The sequence below is a fragment of the Pseudophryne corroboree genome, chromosome 6 (assembly GCF_028390025.1).
Source record: "Pseudophryne corroboree isolate aPseCor3 chromosome 6, aPseCor3.hap2, whole genome shotgun sequence".
Taxonomy (NCBI): Eukaryota; Metazoa; Chordata; class Amphibia; order Anura; family Myobatrachidae; genus Pseudophryne; species Pseudophryne corroboree.
In genome coordinates, this window is record NC_086449.1 from 43,629,196 (window position 1) to 43,648,072 (window position 18,877).

Sequence of the window (18,877 nt, forward strand, 5' to 3'; positions counted from 1 at the left end):
TGTGTCCACAAGTGGCTGTGCCTGTGCTGTACAGTGACTGTGTATGGGGGGCACAGTGCACGCTGCTGTATGCTGCGCAATGCTCTGCTGTATTAGATGTGCTGTGCCCACAAGTGGCTGTGCCTGTGCTGTACAGTGACTGCGTATGGGGGGACAGTGTATGCTGCCATATGCTGCGCTGTACTCTGCTGTATTAGATGTGCTGTGCCCACAAGTGACTGTGCCTGTGCTGTATAGTGACTGTGTATGGGGGGCACAGTGCACGCTGCTGTATGCTGCGCAATGCTCTGCTGTATTAGATGTGCTGTGCCCACAAGTGACTGTGCCTGTGCTGTATAGTGACTGTGTATAGGGGGCACAGTGTACGCTGCCATATGCTGCGCTGTACTCTGCTGTATTAGATGTGCTGTGCCCACAAGTGGCTGTGCCTGTGCTGTATAGTGACTGTGTATAGAGGGCACAGTGCACGCTGCCATATGCTGCGCTGTGCTCTGCTGTATTAGATGTGCTGTGCCCACAAGTGGCTGTGCCTGTGCTGTATAGTGACTGTGTATGGGGGGCACAGTGCACGCTGCCGTATGCTGCGCAATGCTCTGCTGTATTAGATGTGCTTTGTCCAAAGGTGGCTGTGCCTGTGCTGTACAGTGACTGTGTATGGGGGGCACAGTGCACACTGCTGTATGCTGCGCAATGCTCTGCTGTATTAGATGTGCTTTGTCCAAAGGTGGCTGTGCCTGTGCTGTATAGTGATTGCATATAGGGAGACAGTGCACGGCACGCTGCTGTATGCTGCACTATACCCTGCTGTATTAGATGTGCTGTGTCCACAAGCATGCTGCTGTTTGCTGCGCTGTACTCTGCTTTGTTCACGTGCATCTATAAGCCCTGTGATCCACGCAGTTTGAACCAAACAGAAAAATAATATATATAGATCTATTGTTGGTCAAAATTGGCTGGAAATTACTGGAAATTAATGTTATTGAGATTAATAATACTCTAGGAACAAAAAAAGGCCCAAATTATGTGATTTTAGTCACAGTGGTTTGGCAAATCCACATGAAAAGTCAGATGAGCCAAATCCAGCAAAAATAGTCCGGTGCTCATCTCTGAAATGAAGTGCTACAAGTTAGCAGTCACAGCTTTTTCCCAATACAAGTTACATTGTACTTCATATACAGACTCAGTTGCAGACAAAATACAGTACAAGTGTCATATCTATATATAATAATAGCATAAGGACAATTTTTATACTGTAAGTGACTTATTTCTATAATCCGGAGATTTGCAGTTGTGATTCGTTGCTTCATTTCGGAGTTATGTGTCAAAATGTCTGCCTGCCATTGACAATGCATCACCATTGTGCTCTGGAAAATGTAGCAGTCGGTGTACTCTCCCTGTGCACCTGCTGGGTGCCCTGGAACACGTGACCTGCTGGGTGGTCTGGAAACTGTGACAGTTATGTGCCGTCATCCACTAAGCAGGGATACTACGGGGCGTCAACTCTTAAGGGGGGGGGGAGGGGTAAAATGTTCCAACCAGCAAACCTTTGCCCGATTGTCACCAGCACATCAGCTTGTATCAAATAAATCAGTACGGTCTCCTGGTGCATCTTAGCCGATTGCGTTGCGCTATCAGAGTTACACGGGACCTGGTGGCTCACTCCTGCTAGGCATCTCGTATTGCATGACGCATTGATGCTAGATGTATTGAGGACACACCTGTAGATGGAAGTGGGAGCTACTCAGAGATAGACATAAGCGTGCATACTCCTGTTTCCTGCACCGATGATGAGGGCAAGCAGAAAACCGTGCAGCGGAGAGCGAGCACGCTGAGTACAATGCTACGCATGGCGAATATGTGCATTTTTATCCATGCACACAAAGCGATTTCCATTCATCTCCATTATTTGTTGCGCATTTGATCAACACTGAAAGTAGGGACCACCCAGGGGCCAAACATTTCTGGGACAACTATGTAAGACGCTGCTGCTACAGGGGAGACGGGCCGCTGCTGGATGTTACACGTGCGAATAGGATCCCTGTCTTTATGAGTTCACATTTTCCATATAAATGTCATTCCTATTTACATGCCGCGTCGTCTGCCTGTATTACTGTCTATATACACGTGGTAGACTCTATACAGGATTTACAGGGGATTTACAGCCTTTGCAGAGAACATTTCCATCCGCTTTGTATTTAGCATTAACTGTATTAGTATACAGGATCTCTCTATAGGATTAGCAGACTATTTATAGAGGATCTATGTATATAGGATGCATTAGGGCCTGCAGGCAGCCTTACACACATAATACCCTCTGCTGTCACTGTAATTTGCTCCTTGCCCTGCATAACTCAGATACTGTATGCAGACACTTGCCTGCCACTAGAGGGCGCCCCATCCACTGCTTGTCTGCTCTCTATTGGGGCATTCCAATTGTTCTTTGTGCGCACTAAGGGGGTCATTCCGAGTTGATCGCTCGCTGACGTTTTTCGCAGCGCAGCGATCAGGTTACTACTGCGCATGCGTATGCGTCGTACTGGTACAAAGCGGATCGTAGCTGGGCGATGGTTTTAACGAAGAATCCATTCGCACAGCCGATCGCAAGGAGATTGACAGGAAGAGGGCGTTTGTGGGTGTCAACTGACCGTTTTTTGGGAGTGTTTGGAAAAACGCAGGCGTGTCCAAGCGTTTGCAGGGCGGGTGTCTGACGTCAATTCCGGGACTAAAAAGACTGAAGTGATCGCAAGGGTTGAGTAAGTCCAGACATACTCAGAAACTGCAAAAAAACGTTTTCGTCTCGCTCGGCTGGACACGCGTTCGCACACTTGCAAAGCGAAAATACACTCCCCTATAGGCGGCGACTATCTGATCGCAGCGCTGCAAAAAATAGCTAGAGAGCGATTAACTCGGAATGAGGGCCTTTGTGCGCACTAAGCGCCAAATTCAAGGATGATTGCAAAACAGCATTTTCCTCTAATGGGTAAAACCATATGAGGGGCAGGTGGGGTAGATGTAACATGTGCAGAGAGAGTTAGATTTGGATGGGGTGTGTTCAAGCTGAAATCTAAATTGCAGTGTAATAATAAAGCAGCCAGTATTTACCCTGCACAGAAACAATATAACCCACCCAAATCTAACTCTCTCTGCACATGTTACATCTGCCCCACCTGCAGTGCACATGGTTTCACCCATTAGAAAAAAATGTTGTTTTGCAATCAACCTTGAATTAGGTCCTAAGTACTGGGTACCCATTACTTGTCATGCCCAAAAGCACCAAAAACACTTTGCGCGACTCAACCCGTAGAAAGTATTAGTTGGGGACTTTTCCAAGATTTCTGCTCACTACCTCGTGAGGTGCCTTTTAATAATAATAATAATAATAATAATATAAATAATATTAATAAAAATAATATATAACTCTGCATGTCAATACAATGCTTTTGGTGTATGTGATTTTTGCTTACATTTGGTGCACAATTATGTCTATAAACAGAGCCAGTATTGGGTAACGTTACTAGACGACCTTTCAGATTCCATTGATTACTTGGTATATTTTGCGCCCCTTTAAATGCCGCTTTCTGGCCGCCATGAGCCTGTGAGATTTGCTGAAGAGGCTCTGTACTGTATGGACCTGAAATTTCTAGCACGCCTGCATCAGGCAAGAATGCTGCAACACCTATGGAATTGGCATTCTGGTACATGTAGTTCCACAGCAGCCACAAGTCCGCAGAACCACATATATATCTCGAGTCTGCCACCTACACCCCCCTTGGCACCTCCTTTAGTCTTTTCTCAATCATTTCCAGCCTGTGCCAATCTCTCCTCTCCCAGAGACCCAGCGATTGCACAAAAAACCCTCACAGACTGCAACAGGCAGCCAATAAAAATCTGCAGAGAGAAGGTGGGGGAGACACTGCCTTGTGTCCCGGTGGTCCAGACTGGCTGACCCCTAGGGCTGGGCGACCCATTACAGTATATATGAGCATGCAGTGGAGCGACACGTCCTCTGCTACTACAGCCTCCCCTTATCTCCCTACCCTGTGTCTTGTGAGTGCCCTCTTACTGTGCTCCTCACTATCAGCCCCGCAGACCCCTCTTCCAAAAATAATGTGGGTCCAGTTTGCCCCCCTCAAGATCCCAATGAGCAGGAGGCTGCAGACGGCCGCTGTTTTACAGTGGACAGTGTCGTTCCTGGCGATGGGTAAGTTCTGCAGCATATTGCTCCTCTTTGCACTGTCTGCAGATTATTTAAAAAATAATTTTGTGGGAGATGTATTTTTTTAAAGCTCGGAGAGAGAAAAAGCACCAACCAATCAGCTCCTAGCTGTCATTTTACAGGCTGTGTTTGGCCAGGGCAGGCGGCTTCGCCTTGGAAAAGGAAATGCAAGTAGGACTTATTAATAAATAATATCCCCATGTAAAATATAAGGATACATTAGTCGCTGCCAGCCAAGAAGAGCTAATACACTGCTGTGTATCTCTCAGTAAGACTCGGTAATAAAGGGAACGGAAAATGCATCCATTTAATATTCACCTGCATTTGTGCTAATTAATGACGGATTAGTTTTATTGATGTATGATTTTATTTGATTTATTGGTGAACATTAAATAGATATATTACCCAACGTTCCTGCGCGGCATCCTGCCTCAGTTAATAGTTCTTTCTTGTATTGCGGTGTCCCTTGGCAACCAGCGTAAACAAATTCAAACAGCCCCAGCCAGGCCATGCTTTCTCATATAGACAAAGTGCAGCTATAACATTCTATGTAATAATAATACAATCTTGCCAGTACTATTCCATGGGGATTGCCGTTACCTTTGTACTATGCTTGCGTGGCTTAATGCCAGCTAATAATGTATGTCTTTTTTACTCCATTATTTGCATGTGGTAATGTCCTAAGAAAGACACGCAGATGAAGTAGTCTTTATTGTAACATTCCGTTTATTTGCAATAAGTCTTTAAACATCCTAGTGATATTTGGTGGACCCCTTTCTTTGAAAGTAAAGCATTCATAACCAAGAACCAGACTTGAATTTTGGCAGAAAATTGCTAGCTATTTATTTGTCCCTATCCATTAGGAAACCTGTAATAAAGAAATTAATTTAATATGCCGCTCCAGCTGGCATATGGTGGCGGCCCAAAAGAACGGCTCAATTAATCTAAATTAACCATTAAATAACTAACCCTATAAATTTACTAAAACTTACCATAAACCGGTAATAGGTGACAACTCAACCCCCACAGTGACTACCCACCGCTCCTGGGTGCCCTGCCGCTGCCTTCCCGGACGGGTGGTCAAGCGTCCATAAGTCGATGGAGGTGAGTGCACCTAAACCACACCAAACTGTAAAACACTACAGTTTTCCCTACAATACAAAACTGCCGTTCTTTTCCGCCAATAAATAGCCAACGAAAACAGCCAACAACTTACAGCCAAAGCACCACGTGCCAAAATTTCCAACTACCAGGGCGGGAGGGTGGGAAAGCAAATCACCAAGAGACTTAAGATGGCCTCACCTTCCCTATATATAACAAACCCTCCCCCTAAAGAAGGCTGTACTTTCCTCACAGCTAGGTCCACCCCTCCCCAGATGTTTAACTCTTTTCTCTCCTATGCTTTCAATACTCTCTCCTATTAGGCATACCGTTATTTTACGTACGCTGTGATTATGATATACTACTGTGCAGTGTGATGTGATGTCAATTTATAATGTACACTCAAGTCAACTCCACCTGTAGGTCCACAGTGGTTTTTTTTTTTCTTCTCCTAAACTATTTTCCAGTAAAAGTGACAGCAGAATCTCCCTCTCTCCCTCCAGCTCAGTGCTGCATCATTATATGCATCCTCCTGGTTTGCTCGCAATACTGGTCCCTGGTTCTTCTGTATACCGTCTGGCTGTATGTAGACTGGGACACCCCATCCCAAGGGGGTCGGAGGTCGGAGTGGGTGCGGAGGTGGACCGTGTGGAAGTACTTTGCTGATTACTTCCCGATCAAAGTGAGTACAACAGGATAGCCTGTAATACTTATGTTTTAAAAGCTCATACGTGGGAACCAATGAACAGTCAGCTTTTATCTGCCTAGACGATGACAGCAGGTGTCTCATAGGCTGTTCTGGTTTTAGCACTGATTTGCAGCAATCAGCAGCGTCAGTGTCTCTGGTGCTGTGGATCAGTGAAAGCTGATTTCTGAGTATTACACATTTGCCCTGAGTTAGTAAATATAGAATATTTATTTTCCAAGTTTCGGCATTGTACCGTATACTGTTGGTTATGTATATGTGTCTGGGGCAACCTGTAGGTCTACAGTTATTTTGTGGAGGATTAGTCAGACTTGTAGTTTTACAGCTGCGAGGAAGCGCCGGTTGCCTACCTCTGATGTAGAAGTGACTGCTCCCCATAAATCACATGTAGCAATACATGCTTTGGGCACTGTTGCTATGAGACAATGTGGGAAAATCCTTGAAGTTAGGAAATAAACTTATGTTCTATAACTGCCATGTCCTGTGATTGGCTTCTCTTGCAGCTGGTACGGACGGCCCCATTGGACCCAGGCTACAATTACATCTTTGGATTCCATCCTCATGGGGTTCTTGTGGTTGGTGCATTTGGGAATTTTTGCACAGAGGGAACAGGATTCTCCAGTCTCTTCCCAGGTATCACTCCCCATCTCCTGATGCTGCCAGCCTGGTTCCGGATCCCCTTCTTCCGGGAGTACATCATGAGTGGCAGTATGTATCTCTTCTTGTTATTCATCATCACTCTCCCTGTGATTTACACTAAAGGCCCATATAGACAGACCGAAGTGGGAGATATGTGTGCTGAGCGTGCGGGGGGAGACGGGGGGGTGGGGGGCGCTCATTTCACCCAGCGGGTGAAGTGAGCGACCTGCTAGATTGGCCTGCACGGCAGGCCAATCTAGCAGCAGCGATAGCGATGCGCGGAGCAGCGCATCGCTATCGCTGTAGGGGGTACACGGAGCGATAATGCTGAAATTCTAAGCAATCTAGTCAGATTGCTTAGAATATCGCTCCGTGAGTACCCCCCTTAACATTTCCCTGATAGACAGAGACTTCCTGTGACTCTATTATACTTACTCTAACACTCACTCTGGCTCCCTGTGACCCTCTCACACTCACTCTGGCTCCCTGTGACCCTCTCACACTCACTCTGGCTCCCTGTGACCCTCTCACACTCACTCTGGCTCCCTGTGACCCTCTTACAATCACTCTGGCTCCCTGAGACTCTCTCACATTCACTCTGGTGCCCTGTGGCCCTCTTACAGTCACTCTGGCTCCCTGTGACCCTCTCACACTCACTCTGGCTCCCTGCGACCCTCTCACACTCACTCTGGCTCCCTGTGACCCTCTCACACTCACTCTGGCTCCCTGTGACCCTCTCACACTTACTCTGGCTCCCTGTGACCCTCTTACAGTCTCTCTGGCTCCCTGTAACTCTCTCACACTCACTTTGGCTCCCTGTGACCCTCTCACACTCACTCTGGCTCCCTGTAACCCTCTCACACTCACTTTGGCTCCCTGTGACCCTCTAACACTCACTCTGGCTCCCTGTGACTCTCTCACACTCACTCTGCCTCCCTGTGACTCTCTCACACTCACTCTGGCTCCCTGTGACCCTCTTACAGTCACTCTTGCTCCCTGTGACCCTGTTACAGTCACTATGGCTCCCTGTGACCCTCTCACACTCACTCTGGCTCCCTGTGACCCTCTTACAATCACTCTGGCTCCCTGTGACTCTCTCACATTCACTCTGGCGCCCTGTGACCCTCTTACAGTCACTCTGGCTCCCTGTGACCCTCTCACACTCACTCTGGCTCCCTGCGACCCTCTCACACTCACTCTGGCTCCCTGTGACCCTCTCACACTCACTCTGGCTCCCTGTGACCCTCTCACACTCACTCTGGCTCCCTGTGACCCTCTCACACTTACTCTGGCTCCCTGTGACCCTCTTACAGTCTCTCTGGCTCCCTGTAACTCTCTCACACTCACTTTGGCTCCCTGTGACCCTCTCACACTCACTCTGGCCCCCTGTAACCCTCTCACACTCACTTTGGCTCCCTGTGACCCTCTAACACTCACTCTGGCTCCCTGTGACTCTCTCACACTCACTCTGCCTCCCTGTGACTCTCTCACACTCACTCTGGCTCCCTGTGACCCTCTTACAGTCACTCTTGCTCCCTGTGACCCTGTTACAGTCACTATGGCTCCCTGTGACCCTCTCACACTCACTCTGGCTCCCTGTGACCCTCTTACAATCACTCTGGCTCCCTGTGACTCTCTCACATTCACTCTGGCGCCCTGTGACCCTCTTACAGTCACTCTGGCTCCCTGTGACCCTCTCACACTCACTCTGGCTCCCTGCGACCCTCTCACACTCACTCTGGCTCCCTGTGACCCTCTCACACTCACACTGGCTCCCTGTGACCCTCTCACACTCACTCTGGCTCCCTGTGACCCTCTCACACTTACTCTGGCTCCCTGTGACCCTCTTACAGTCTCTCTGGCTCCCTGTAACTCTCTCACACTCACTTTGGCTCCCTGTGACCCTCTCACACTCACTCTGGCCCCCTGTAACCCTCTCACACTCACTTTGGCTCCCTGTGACCCTCTAACACTCACTCTGGCTCCCTGTGACTCTCTCACACTCACTCTGCCTCCCTGTGACTCTCTCACACTCACTCTGGCTCCCTGTGACCCTCTTACAGTCACTCTTGCTCCCTGTGACCCTGTTACAGTCACTATGGCTCCCTGTGACCCTCTCACACTCACTCTGGCTCCCTGTGACCCTCTTACAATCACTCTGGCTCCCTGTGACTCTCTCACATTCACTCTGGCGCCCTGTGACCCTCTTACAGTCACTCTGGCTCCCTGTGACCCTCTCACACTCACTCTGGCTCCCTGCGACCCTCTCACACTCACTCTGGCTCCCTGTGACCCTCTCACACTCACTCTGGCTCCCTGTGACCCTCTCACACTCACTCTGGCTCCCTGTGACCCTCTCACACTTACTCTGGCTCCCTGTGACCCTCTTACAGTCTCTCTGGCTCCCTGTAACTCTCTCACACTCACTTTGGCTCCCTGTGACCCTCTCACACTCACTCTGGCCCCCTGTAACCCTCTCACACTCACTTTGGCTCCCTGTGACCCTCTAACTCTCTCTCTGGCTCCCTGTGACTCTCTCACACTCACTCTGCCTCCCTGTGACTCTCTCACACTCACTCTGGCTCCCTGTGACCCTCTTACAGTCACTCTTGCTCCCTGTGACCCTGTTACAGTCACTATGGCTCCCTGTGACCCTCTCACACTCACTCTGGCTCCCTGTGACCCTCTTACAATCACTCTGGCTCCCTGTGACCCTCTTACAGTCACTCTGGCTCCCTGTGAACCTCTTACACTCACTCTGGCTCCCTGTGACCCTCTCACACTTACTCTGGCTCCCTGTGACCCTCTTACAGTCTCTCTGGCTCCCTGTAACTCTCTCACACTCACTTTGGCTCCCTGTGACCCTCTCACTCTCACTCTGGCTCCCTGTAACCCTCTCACACTCACTTTGGCTCCCTGTGACCCTCTAACACTCACTCTGGCTCCCTGTGACTCTCTCACACTCACTCTGCCTCCCTGTGACTCTCTCACACTCACTCTGGCTCCCTGTGACCCTCTTACAGTCACTCTTGCTCCCTGTGAACCTGTTACAGTCACTATGGCTCCCTGTGACCCTCTCACACTCACTCTGGCTCCCTGTGACCCTCTTACAATCACTCTGGCTCCCTGTGACTCTCTCACATTCACTCTGGCGCCCTGTGACCCTCTTACAGTCACTCTGGCTCCCTGTGACCCTCTCACACTCACTCTGGCTCCCTGCGACCCTCTCACACTCACTCTGGCTCCCTGTGACCCTCTCACACTCACTCTGGCTCCCTGTGACCATCTCACACTCACTCTGGCTCCCTGTGACCCTCTCACACTTACTCTGGCTCCCTGTGACCCTCTTACAGTCTCTCTGGCTCCCTGTAACTCTCTCACACTCACTTTGGCTCCCTGTGACCCTCTCACACTCACTCTGGCCCCCTGTAACCCTCTCACACTCACTTTGGCTCCCTGTGACCCTCTAACTCTCTCTCTGGCTCCCTGTGACTCTCTCACACTCACTCTGCCTCCCTGTGACTCTCTCACACTCACTCTGGCTCCCTGTGACCCTCTTACAGTCACTCTTGCTCCCTGTGACCCTGTTACAGTCACTATGGCTCCCTGTGACCCTCTCACACTCACTCTGGCTCCCTGTGACCCTCTTACAATCACTCTGGCTCCCTGTGACTCTCTCACATTCACTCTGGCGCCCTGTGACCCTCTTACAGTCACTCTGGCTCCCTGTGACCCTCTCACACTCACTCTGGCTCCCTGCGACCCTCTCACACTCACTCTGGCTCCCTGTGACCCTCTCACACTCACTCTGGCTCCCTGTGACCCTCTCACACTCACTCTGGCTCCCTGTGACCCTCTCACACTTACTCTGGCTCCCTGTGACCCTCTTACATTCTCTCTGGCTCCCTGTAACTCTCTCACACTCACTTTGGCTCCCTGTGACCCTCTCACACTCACTCTGGCCCCCTGTAACCCTCTCACACTCACTTTGGCTCCCTGTGACCCTCTAACACTCACTCTGGCTCCCTGTGACTCTCTCACACTCACTCTGCCTCCCTGTGACTCTCTCACACTCACTCTGGCTCCCTGTGACCCTCTTACAGTCACTCTTGCTCCCTGTGACCCTGTTACAGTCACTATGGCTCCCTGTGACCCTCTCACACTCACTCTGGCTCCCTGTGACCCTCTTACAATCACTCTGGCTCCCTGTGACTCTCTCACATTCACTCTGGCGCCCTGTGACCCTCTTACAGTCACTCTGGCTCCCTGTGACCCTCTCACACTCACTCTGGCTCCCTGCGACCCTCTCACACTCACTCTGGCTCCCTGTGACCCTCTCACACTCACTCTGGCTCCCTGTGACCCTCTCACACTCACTCTGGCTCCCTGTGACCCTCTCACACTTACTCTGGCTCCCTGTGACCCTCTTACAGTCTCTCTGGCTCCCTGTAACTCTCTCACACTCACTTTGGCTCCCTGTGACCCTCTCACACTCACTCTGGCCCCCTGTAACCCTCTCACACTCACTTTGGCTCCCTGTGACCCTCTAACTCTCTCTCTGGCTCCCTGTGACTCTCTCACACTCACTCTGCCTCCCTGTGACTCTCTCACACTCACTCTGGCTCCCTGTGACCCTCTTACAGTCACTCTTGCTCCCTGTGACCCTGTTACAGTCACTATGGCTCCCTGTGACCCTCTCACACTCACTCTGGCTCCCTGTGACCCTCTTACAATCACTCTGGCTCCCTGTGACCCTCTTACAGTCACTCTGGCTCCCTGTGAACCTCTTACACTCACTCTGGCTCCCTGTGACCCTCTCACACTTACTCTGGCTCCCTGTGACCCTCTTACAGTCTCTCTGGCTCCCTGTAACTCTCTCACACTCACTTTGGCTCCCTGTGACCCTCTCACTCTCACTCTGGCTCCCTGTAACCCTCTCACACTCACTTTGGCTCCCTGTGACCCTCTAACACTCACTCTGGCTCCCTGTGACTCTCTCACACTCACTCTGCCTCCCTGTGACTATCTCACACTCACTCTGGCTCCTTGTGACCCTCTTACAGTCACTCTTGCTCCCTGTGACCCTGTTACAGTCACTATGGCTCCCTGTGACCCTCTCACACTCACTCTAGCTCCCTGTGACCCTCTTACAATCACTCTGGCTCCCTGTGACTCTCTCACATTCACTCTGGCGCCCTGTGACCCTCTTACAGTCACTCTGGCTCCCTGTGACCCTCTCACACTCACTCTGGCTCCCTGCGACCCTCTCACACTCACTCTGGCTCCCTGTGACCCTCTCACACTCACTCTGGCTCCCTGTGACCCTCTCACACTCACTCTGGCTCCCTGTGACCCTCTCACACTTACTCTGGCTCCCTGTGACCCTCTTACAGTCTCTCTGGCTCCCTGTAACTCTCTCACACTCACTTTGGCTCCCTGTGACCCTCTCACACTCACTCTGGCCCCCTGTAACCCTCTCACACTCACTTTGGCTCCCTGTGACCCTCTAACTCTCTCTCTGGCTCCCTGTGACCCTCTTACAGTCACTCTTGCTACGTGTGACCCTGTTACAGTCACTATGGCTCCCTGTGACCCTCTCACACTCACTCTGGCTCCCTGTGACCCTCTTACAATCACTCTGGCTCCCTGTGACCCTCTTACAGTCACTCTGGCTCCCTGTGAACCTCTTACACTCACTCTGGCTCCCTGTGACCCTCTCACACTTACTCTGGCTCCCTGTGACCCTCTTACAGTCTCTCTGGCTCCCTGTAACTCTCTCACACTCACTTTGGCTCCCTGTGACCCTCTCACTCTCACTCTGGCTCCATGTAACCCTCTCACACTCACTTTGGCTCCCTGTGACCCTCTCATACTCACTCTGGCTCCCTGTGACTCTCTCACACTCACTCTGCCTCCCTGTGACTCTCTCACACTCACTCTGGCTTCCTGTGACTCTCTCACACTCACTCTGGCTCCCTGTGACCCTCTCACACTCACTCTGGCTCCCTGTGACCCTCTCACACTCACTCTGGCTCCCTGTGACTCTCTCACACTCACTCTGGCACTATGATCCTCTTACAGTCACTCTGGCTCCCTGTGACTCTGCACTTTAGCAAATATGCCCAATACTCTCTGGATCTCTGTTGCTCTCACTATCTCAACCTCTCTGGCTCCCCGTACCTGTCATACTAAAGTGAAAATGCTGTAAACCCCCTGTTTGTTCTTCTTCCCTTATAAGGGGAGCTGTCCTTTGCGATACCTGCTTTAATACATCCCGCCCATACTCTCCCTGGATCTCTGTTACTCTCTTACGCTCAATCTCTCTCTCTCTTGCTCCTTGTGACTCTCTCTGGCTCCCGTCTCTCTCTCTCTCTATGGCTCTTTGTGACTCTCTCTGGCTCCTGTCTCTCTCTCTGGCTCCCTGTGACTGTCATACTCTCGTTCTCTCTCTCTCCGTGTCTCTCTGACTGTCTATGATTTTATTTTTCTTTGGTTCCCTGTCACTCTCTTATTCTTTCACAGGGTGAGATGTATAGTACTAATCCTGGAAAAAAGTTTTTCTGAGTTTTTGCCGCGTGTACCAAGCTCCGGAAGGCGATACATTCCAGAGCTTGGACGCAGAGGGCAATGTCATCTAAAGAATGCCTATGGGCTTCTTTTCGCATTTCGCTCTGAGAGGGACCCAATTGGGAAGAAAGTGATTTACAGATGGATCCCTGCTCATTTATCCCTTTAATAGGACAAACTGAGGGAGGGCAGTTGGACTTAACCCCCTGCTGTACTGTTCTCTCTGTGTTGTATTGTAGCTGAGAACAATAGATGAAAGGCTTATGCTAATATGCCTTGGTGCACCATGGCGCATCAGAGAAGGCTGGATGAGCGTGGCTCCCTCTGTACAGTGCAGAACATTGCTGGACAAGGTTTATAAACATTGCTGCAGCAGTAGTCATAGTACCCTAGTATCGTAGTGCCCTACTCAAAAGAGTTTACAGTCTAAAGGAGCCAGCTGGCAGCATAAGCCGCGTTCTGCAGTGTTACAGACAGCTACGCAGAGACTTCTTCTGACTATCTTGCCCTACTCTCTCGGTGACTTTATCTCTGGTGGCCTCCAGTAGCCTGTAGTCACTATGTGTTTGGTAATTGTGCATCTGAGATTCATGGACTCATGAAATCTTCATAAAAACCATGGCGCTTTAACCGTGTTGTCCCGCCTTCCTTTCCAGGTCTGGTGTCCTCCGACAAGGGCAGTGCCTCTCACCTCCTCTCACAGAAGGCTGGAGGGCAGGCTTTGGTGATTGCAGTTGGAGGTCCTCCTGAGGCTCTGGATGCAAAGCCTGGAGAGTTGACCCTTCGACTACTGAGGAGGACTGGCTTCATTAAGCTGGCCCTGACCCATGGGTAAGGAAATGCGTAGGCAGGGAGTGGCAATGGAGTCTTCTCACATCCTCTGAGCTGAGGTGACCAGTCTTTCTCACTTCCCCTTCTCAGAGCTCGCCTCGTCCCAGTTTTATCATTTGGGGAAAACGACCTCTACTATCAGGTGAGCAACCCTCCAGGATCGTTGCTCCGGACCATGCAGGAAAAGATGCAACGGATTGTGGGACTTGCAGTTCCCTTGTTCCATGGGCGCGGTGTGTTCCAGTACAGCTGGGGGCTGCTCCCACACAGAAGACCAGTGTATACTGTGGGTAAGTTTCTTACATTGCCTGACATTTTAACGTATAAAGGAGGAGATGTCTCAAAACTTGGAGAGAGATAAAGTACCAACCTATCAACTCCTGTCATTTTTGAAACACAGAGTAGAGTATAGTTGTAGTCCACGATCAGGGTGATGGATGCGGAAGTCACATGTGCGGTAGACGTGGCATATGCTGGATAGGGCATGTATACCCTTCACTTTGGGAGACTGGTCAGATACCTAGCCTCATCACAAAGCAGTGGACAAGGCCATAGCTATACTTCAATGGGATTTTCGGCTTTCCTTCAGACTGGTAGATTAGTGAGGGTCTGGACTGTGTGAAGCAGCAGCCCCCACACTCACCTGAGCTATGGTTCTCTGCAGAAGAGTTGTAGGAGTAATACAATAGTCCTAGGATCCAACACCCCAGTGGAAACCACAAAACATCTTCTGATAAGACTCATCCACTCAAGGAGCCACCTGTAGTCATTTAGTCAGTCTGACCTCTCCTCAGCCTGCAGATACCCAGCCAAGTTCTCAGGTACAAAGGAGCAAAGAGGGATAAATGTATCTCCCCAACAGCTGTACGGTCAGGGGAGGGTCTCCCACCACACCCGTCTGGAGGGTTTTAGTTATGGTTTTATAAGCCAATAGAGGCAGTTGTAAAGGGCAGCATGGTCATACATCACCGTAGTGGACACAAGGTTCACTGGTGGCCAATTAAAAGCAGAGAGCAGGTCTCGTGTCACCACCACCCAAAGAGAAAGAGATTTTTCCCCTAATTATTATGTAAAACTGGAGATACCAGTACTGAGAGAGGGATAAGTCCGCACGAGATAACAGAATCTAATGAACAGGTCTTGTTGGTAGGACAGCAAGATATTATGTTTAATAATTGCTAATAAAAAAAAATACTAATTATATTATGCATCATTTGAATGATGCCCAAATAGTGAAGTTGTGATTGTACCCATGGCAACAGAGATGCTTCTGATTGGCTGCAACAAAACTATTCCAAAAAATTGTCACAACCCTCTTCCAGACTATGGCCCTCATTCTGAGTTGATCGCAGCAGCAAGAAAGTTAGCAATTGGGCAAAACCATGTGCACTGCAGGAGGGGTAGATATAACATGTATAGAGAGAGTTAGATTTGGGTGGGGTGTGTTCAATCTGCAATCTAATTTGCAGTGTAAAAATAAAGCAGCCAGTATTTACCCTGCACAGAAACAAAATAACCCACCCAAATCTAACTCTCTCTGCACATGATATATCTGCTTCCCCTGCAGTGCACATGGTTTTGCCCAATTGCTAACTTTCTTGCTGCTGCGATCAACTCAGAATGAGGGCCTATAATTTGGACAAGCGGTACTTACCCTTTAACTTAGCAGAGATGCTATTATTCTGGGACCTCCATGTTCCAGAGTGCCATGGCTATGGAACCCCAAAGGAGGCGCTCTCCAATGGAATATTCTGCGTCTAACAATCGGGGAACCCCAAATGCAGAATGCAGAACCCCAGTTGGTGTCCCTGAAACTTAGGTTGTGCCTCCTTCTGCTGGTTAGCCCTTAGGGTGAGGAAAAGTGCAAAATATTTTTTTACCCACATGGTTACTTTCTATTTTGTCTGTGGTATGTTCTCTTCTTCTCAAGAACGTTCCAGCACCCTATTATTTTTCCCACTTTTTTATATTCCTCCATTGTCTCTCTTCCCCAGTGGGGTCTCCTATCCCGGTTGTGAAATCGCCCTCCCCCTCTGCAGAGGAAATCTCATCTCTACATTCTCTCTATATCAAGAAACTGAAGGAGCTCTTTGAGGCTCACAAGACTGAGTATGGAATTCCGAAAGAACGCCAGCTTGTGCTGTGCTGAGACACCTACGATGATGATGTGAAATAGGTATCTTAATCTACAACATTATGGTATGCTGCGCAATCTATGGAGCTTATAGGGGCCGCAGAAAAGTCCTGGAGGACCTCATTGTGTCCATGACTCTGTCCATGATGCCCTCTAAGAAGGCGGCTTGGGATGTACCGTATAGTCCACCTTTCGCTGGTGGTTTTACGTAAGCATACAGGAAGCCGCTGACACCCTGTGCCGCTCATCACAAGTTAGGCTGCGCCCGCCAGTTGTTTTTCGCTACATTGGCAGTTTTTCCCATAGACCTGATGAACAACTAGGCCTGATTCAGCGGTGGATGCAAATTAAGTCTTTGTATGCAGTGCAGCGGCGAATTAATGCGGCAGCAGATGGATGTGTTCGCCGTTGACACTGCATTATCTCTTAATCAGGCCCTTTTCATGAGGGGATCTGGAAAATATGCACTGTTAGCCGTTCAGGAACGCATTTGAAAAATCATTGCTTATGTACTGTTGTTGTTTTTCCGCTCGTGTATAAATTCTTGCACCAATTATAAAAAGTGAGGGGGACAGTAACACTATTAGTGAGACATGCTTTGCACGCAACATTTGGGGGTCCAGATGAATCTGAGACAGACCGAAACGGCTTTCCTGTCTCTACCAAGAACATCAGGGTCAGGAAGAGCTCACCTGGTGCCAGATGTGATCCGGAACCGCCAAGTGGAATACCAGGATTGCACTGCCTGTTATCTCTGACCGCAGACACTTGTATATATAAACATTCCCGGAAATTATCACTGTATTACCAGTCACACAGCGTAAGGAGGAAGCGTTCTCTGATTTGTTATGGAGATGGAAATAAAATCTATTTTTGGAAATGATCTGCACTGGTTGTTGTATAAATGGCTCTGATTTTGTGTTGCAGTCATTTTTATGTATGTCAGGACGCAGCCGCAATCTCACATCTGCCGTAAGATTATGCGGAGTAAATCTGCCGTGTGCCGAGTCATCTGCTACCATAACATAAGTACGAAAATGAAGGCAAAAACAATTTGCCCTTTTTTCAGATATATTGCATTATACAGAGCATTAAAACGGGCATATTATATAGGACATTATAACTGGCATATTACACTATACGGGGCAATACTACAGATATATAGTATTACACTATACTGCTCATTATAAGTTACTGGTATGTTACAGAATATGGGGCATCACTGCAGATACAGATGCAGCGGCAGCGATCGCAGTCTGAATTTCTTTGTGGTGTGCGTGTGCTCAGCGGCCGCACTGCGCGTGCGCACCCCGGGAGCCCAGTGAGATCCTATCAGCATCTCACTGGTTGTGATCGCGGTGTGGGAGGCGGTCGCTGGGCGGGAGGAGGCATGCCAATGGCGTTAGAAACCCGTTGGCGAGGCGCAGTCCGTACAATGGAGGCATGTCCGGAATCATTGGGGGGGGGAGGCTGCGGGTACGTAATATCGCACGCAGCCGCTGCGACCCGGGACGCGGCGGCTAGCTCCCTGCCAGTGCGCTGGAGCTGCGCAGGTAGGGAGCTGCTCGCCAGGTAACTGTGCAGGGGGGGGGGGGGGGCAGGACCTGGACACGCGGGGCGGACTAGCCCTGTGCTGAGCGTCCCCCCGCATGTCAGAGTAAATGATCGTAGATGTGCTAAATTTATCAATCAACTCTGAATTACTACCTGTATGGGACTTTACTACAAATACATTATACTGCTCATTATAACTGGTATGTTACACTATACGGAGCATTACTACACATATATTACATTATACAGGGTGTTATAAGGGCATATTACACTATACGGGGCATTACTACAGATATATTACATTATACAGGGTGTTATAAAGGGCATATTACACTATACGGAGCATTACTACAAATATATTACATTATACAGGGTGTTATAAAGGCATATTACGCTATACGGGGCATTACTACACATATATTACATTATACAGGGTGTTATAAAGGGCATATTACACTATACGGAGCATTACTACACATATATTACATTATACAGGGTGTTATAAGGGCATATTACACTATACGGGGCATTACTACAGATATATTACATTATACAGGGTGTTATAAAGGGCATATTACACTATACGGAGCATTACTACACATATATTACATTATACAGGGTGTTATAAAGGCATATTACACTATACGGAGCATTACTACACATATATTACATTATACAGGGTGTTATAAGGGCATATTACACTATACGGGGCATTACTACAGATATATTACATTATACAGGGTGTTATAAAGGGCATATTACACTATACGGAGCATTACTACAAATATATTACATTATACAGGGTGTTATAAAGGCATATTACGCTATACGGGGCATTACTACACATATATTACATTATACAGGGTGTTATAAAGGGCATATTACACTATACGGAGCATTACTACACATATATTACATTATACAGGGTGTTATAAGGGCATATTACACTATACGGGGCATTACTACAGATATATTACATTATACAGGGTGTTATAAAGGGCATATTACACTATACGGAGCATTACTACAAATATATTACATTATACAGGGTGTTATAAAGGCATATTACGCTATACGGGGCATTACTACACATATATTACATTATACAGGGTGTTATAAAGGGCATATT

At 48.8% G+C, this 18,877-nt stretch overlaps 1 protein-coding gene across 1 annotated transcript; it reads left to right on the forward strand.

The window, feature by feature from the left end:
• Positions 1-3,885: 3,885 nt before the first annotated feature.
• On the forward strand, positions 3,886-17,077 carry LOC134936033 (2-acylglycerol O-acyltransferase 2-like). The gene is made up of 6 exons (XM_063930935.1): positions 3,886-4,201; positions 5,821-5,999; positions 6,527-6,731; positions 13,886-14,060; positions 14,151-14,350; positions 16,055-17,077. Exons 1-6 carry the CDS (start codon positions 3,979-3,981, stop codon positions 16,207-16,209), a joined length of 1,137 nt encoding a protein of 378 aa, XP_063787005.1. The 5' UTR covers positions 3,886-3,978; the 3' UTR covers positions 16,210-17,077.
• Positions 17,078-18,877: the final 1,800 nt, after the last annotated feature.

Excerpts from the sequence above, each read along its gene's own strand:
- LOC134936033 (XM_063930935.1), top strand. The coding sequence starts at position 3,979 with ATGAGCATGCAGTGGAGCGACACGTCCTCTGCTACTACAGCCTCCCCT. Across the intron at positions 4,202-5,820 it reads AGTGTCGTTCCTGGCGATGG|CTCAGTGCTGCATCATTATA; the intron begins GTAAGTTCTGCA and ends CTCTCCCTCCAG. Across the intron at positions 14,061-14,150 it reads AAGCTGGCCCTGACCCATGG|AGCTCGCCTCGTCCCAGTTT; the intron begins GTAAGGAAATGC and ends TCCCCTTCTCAG.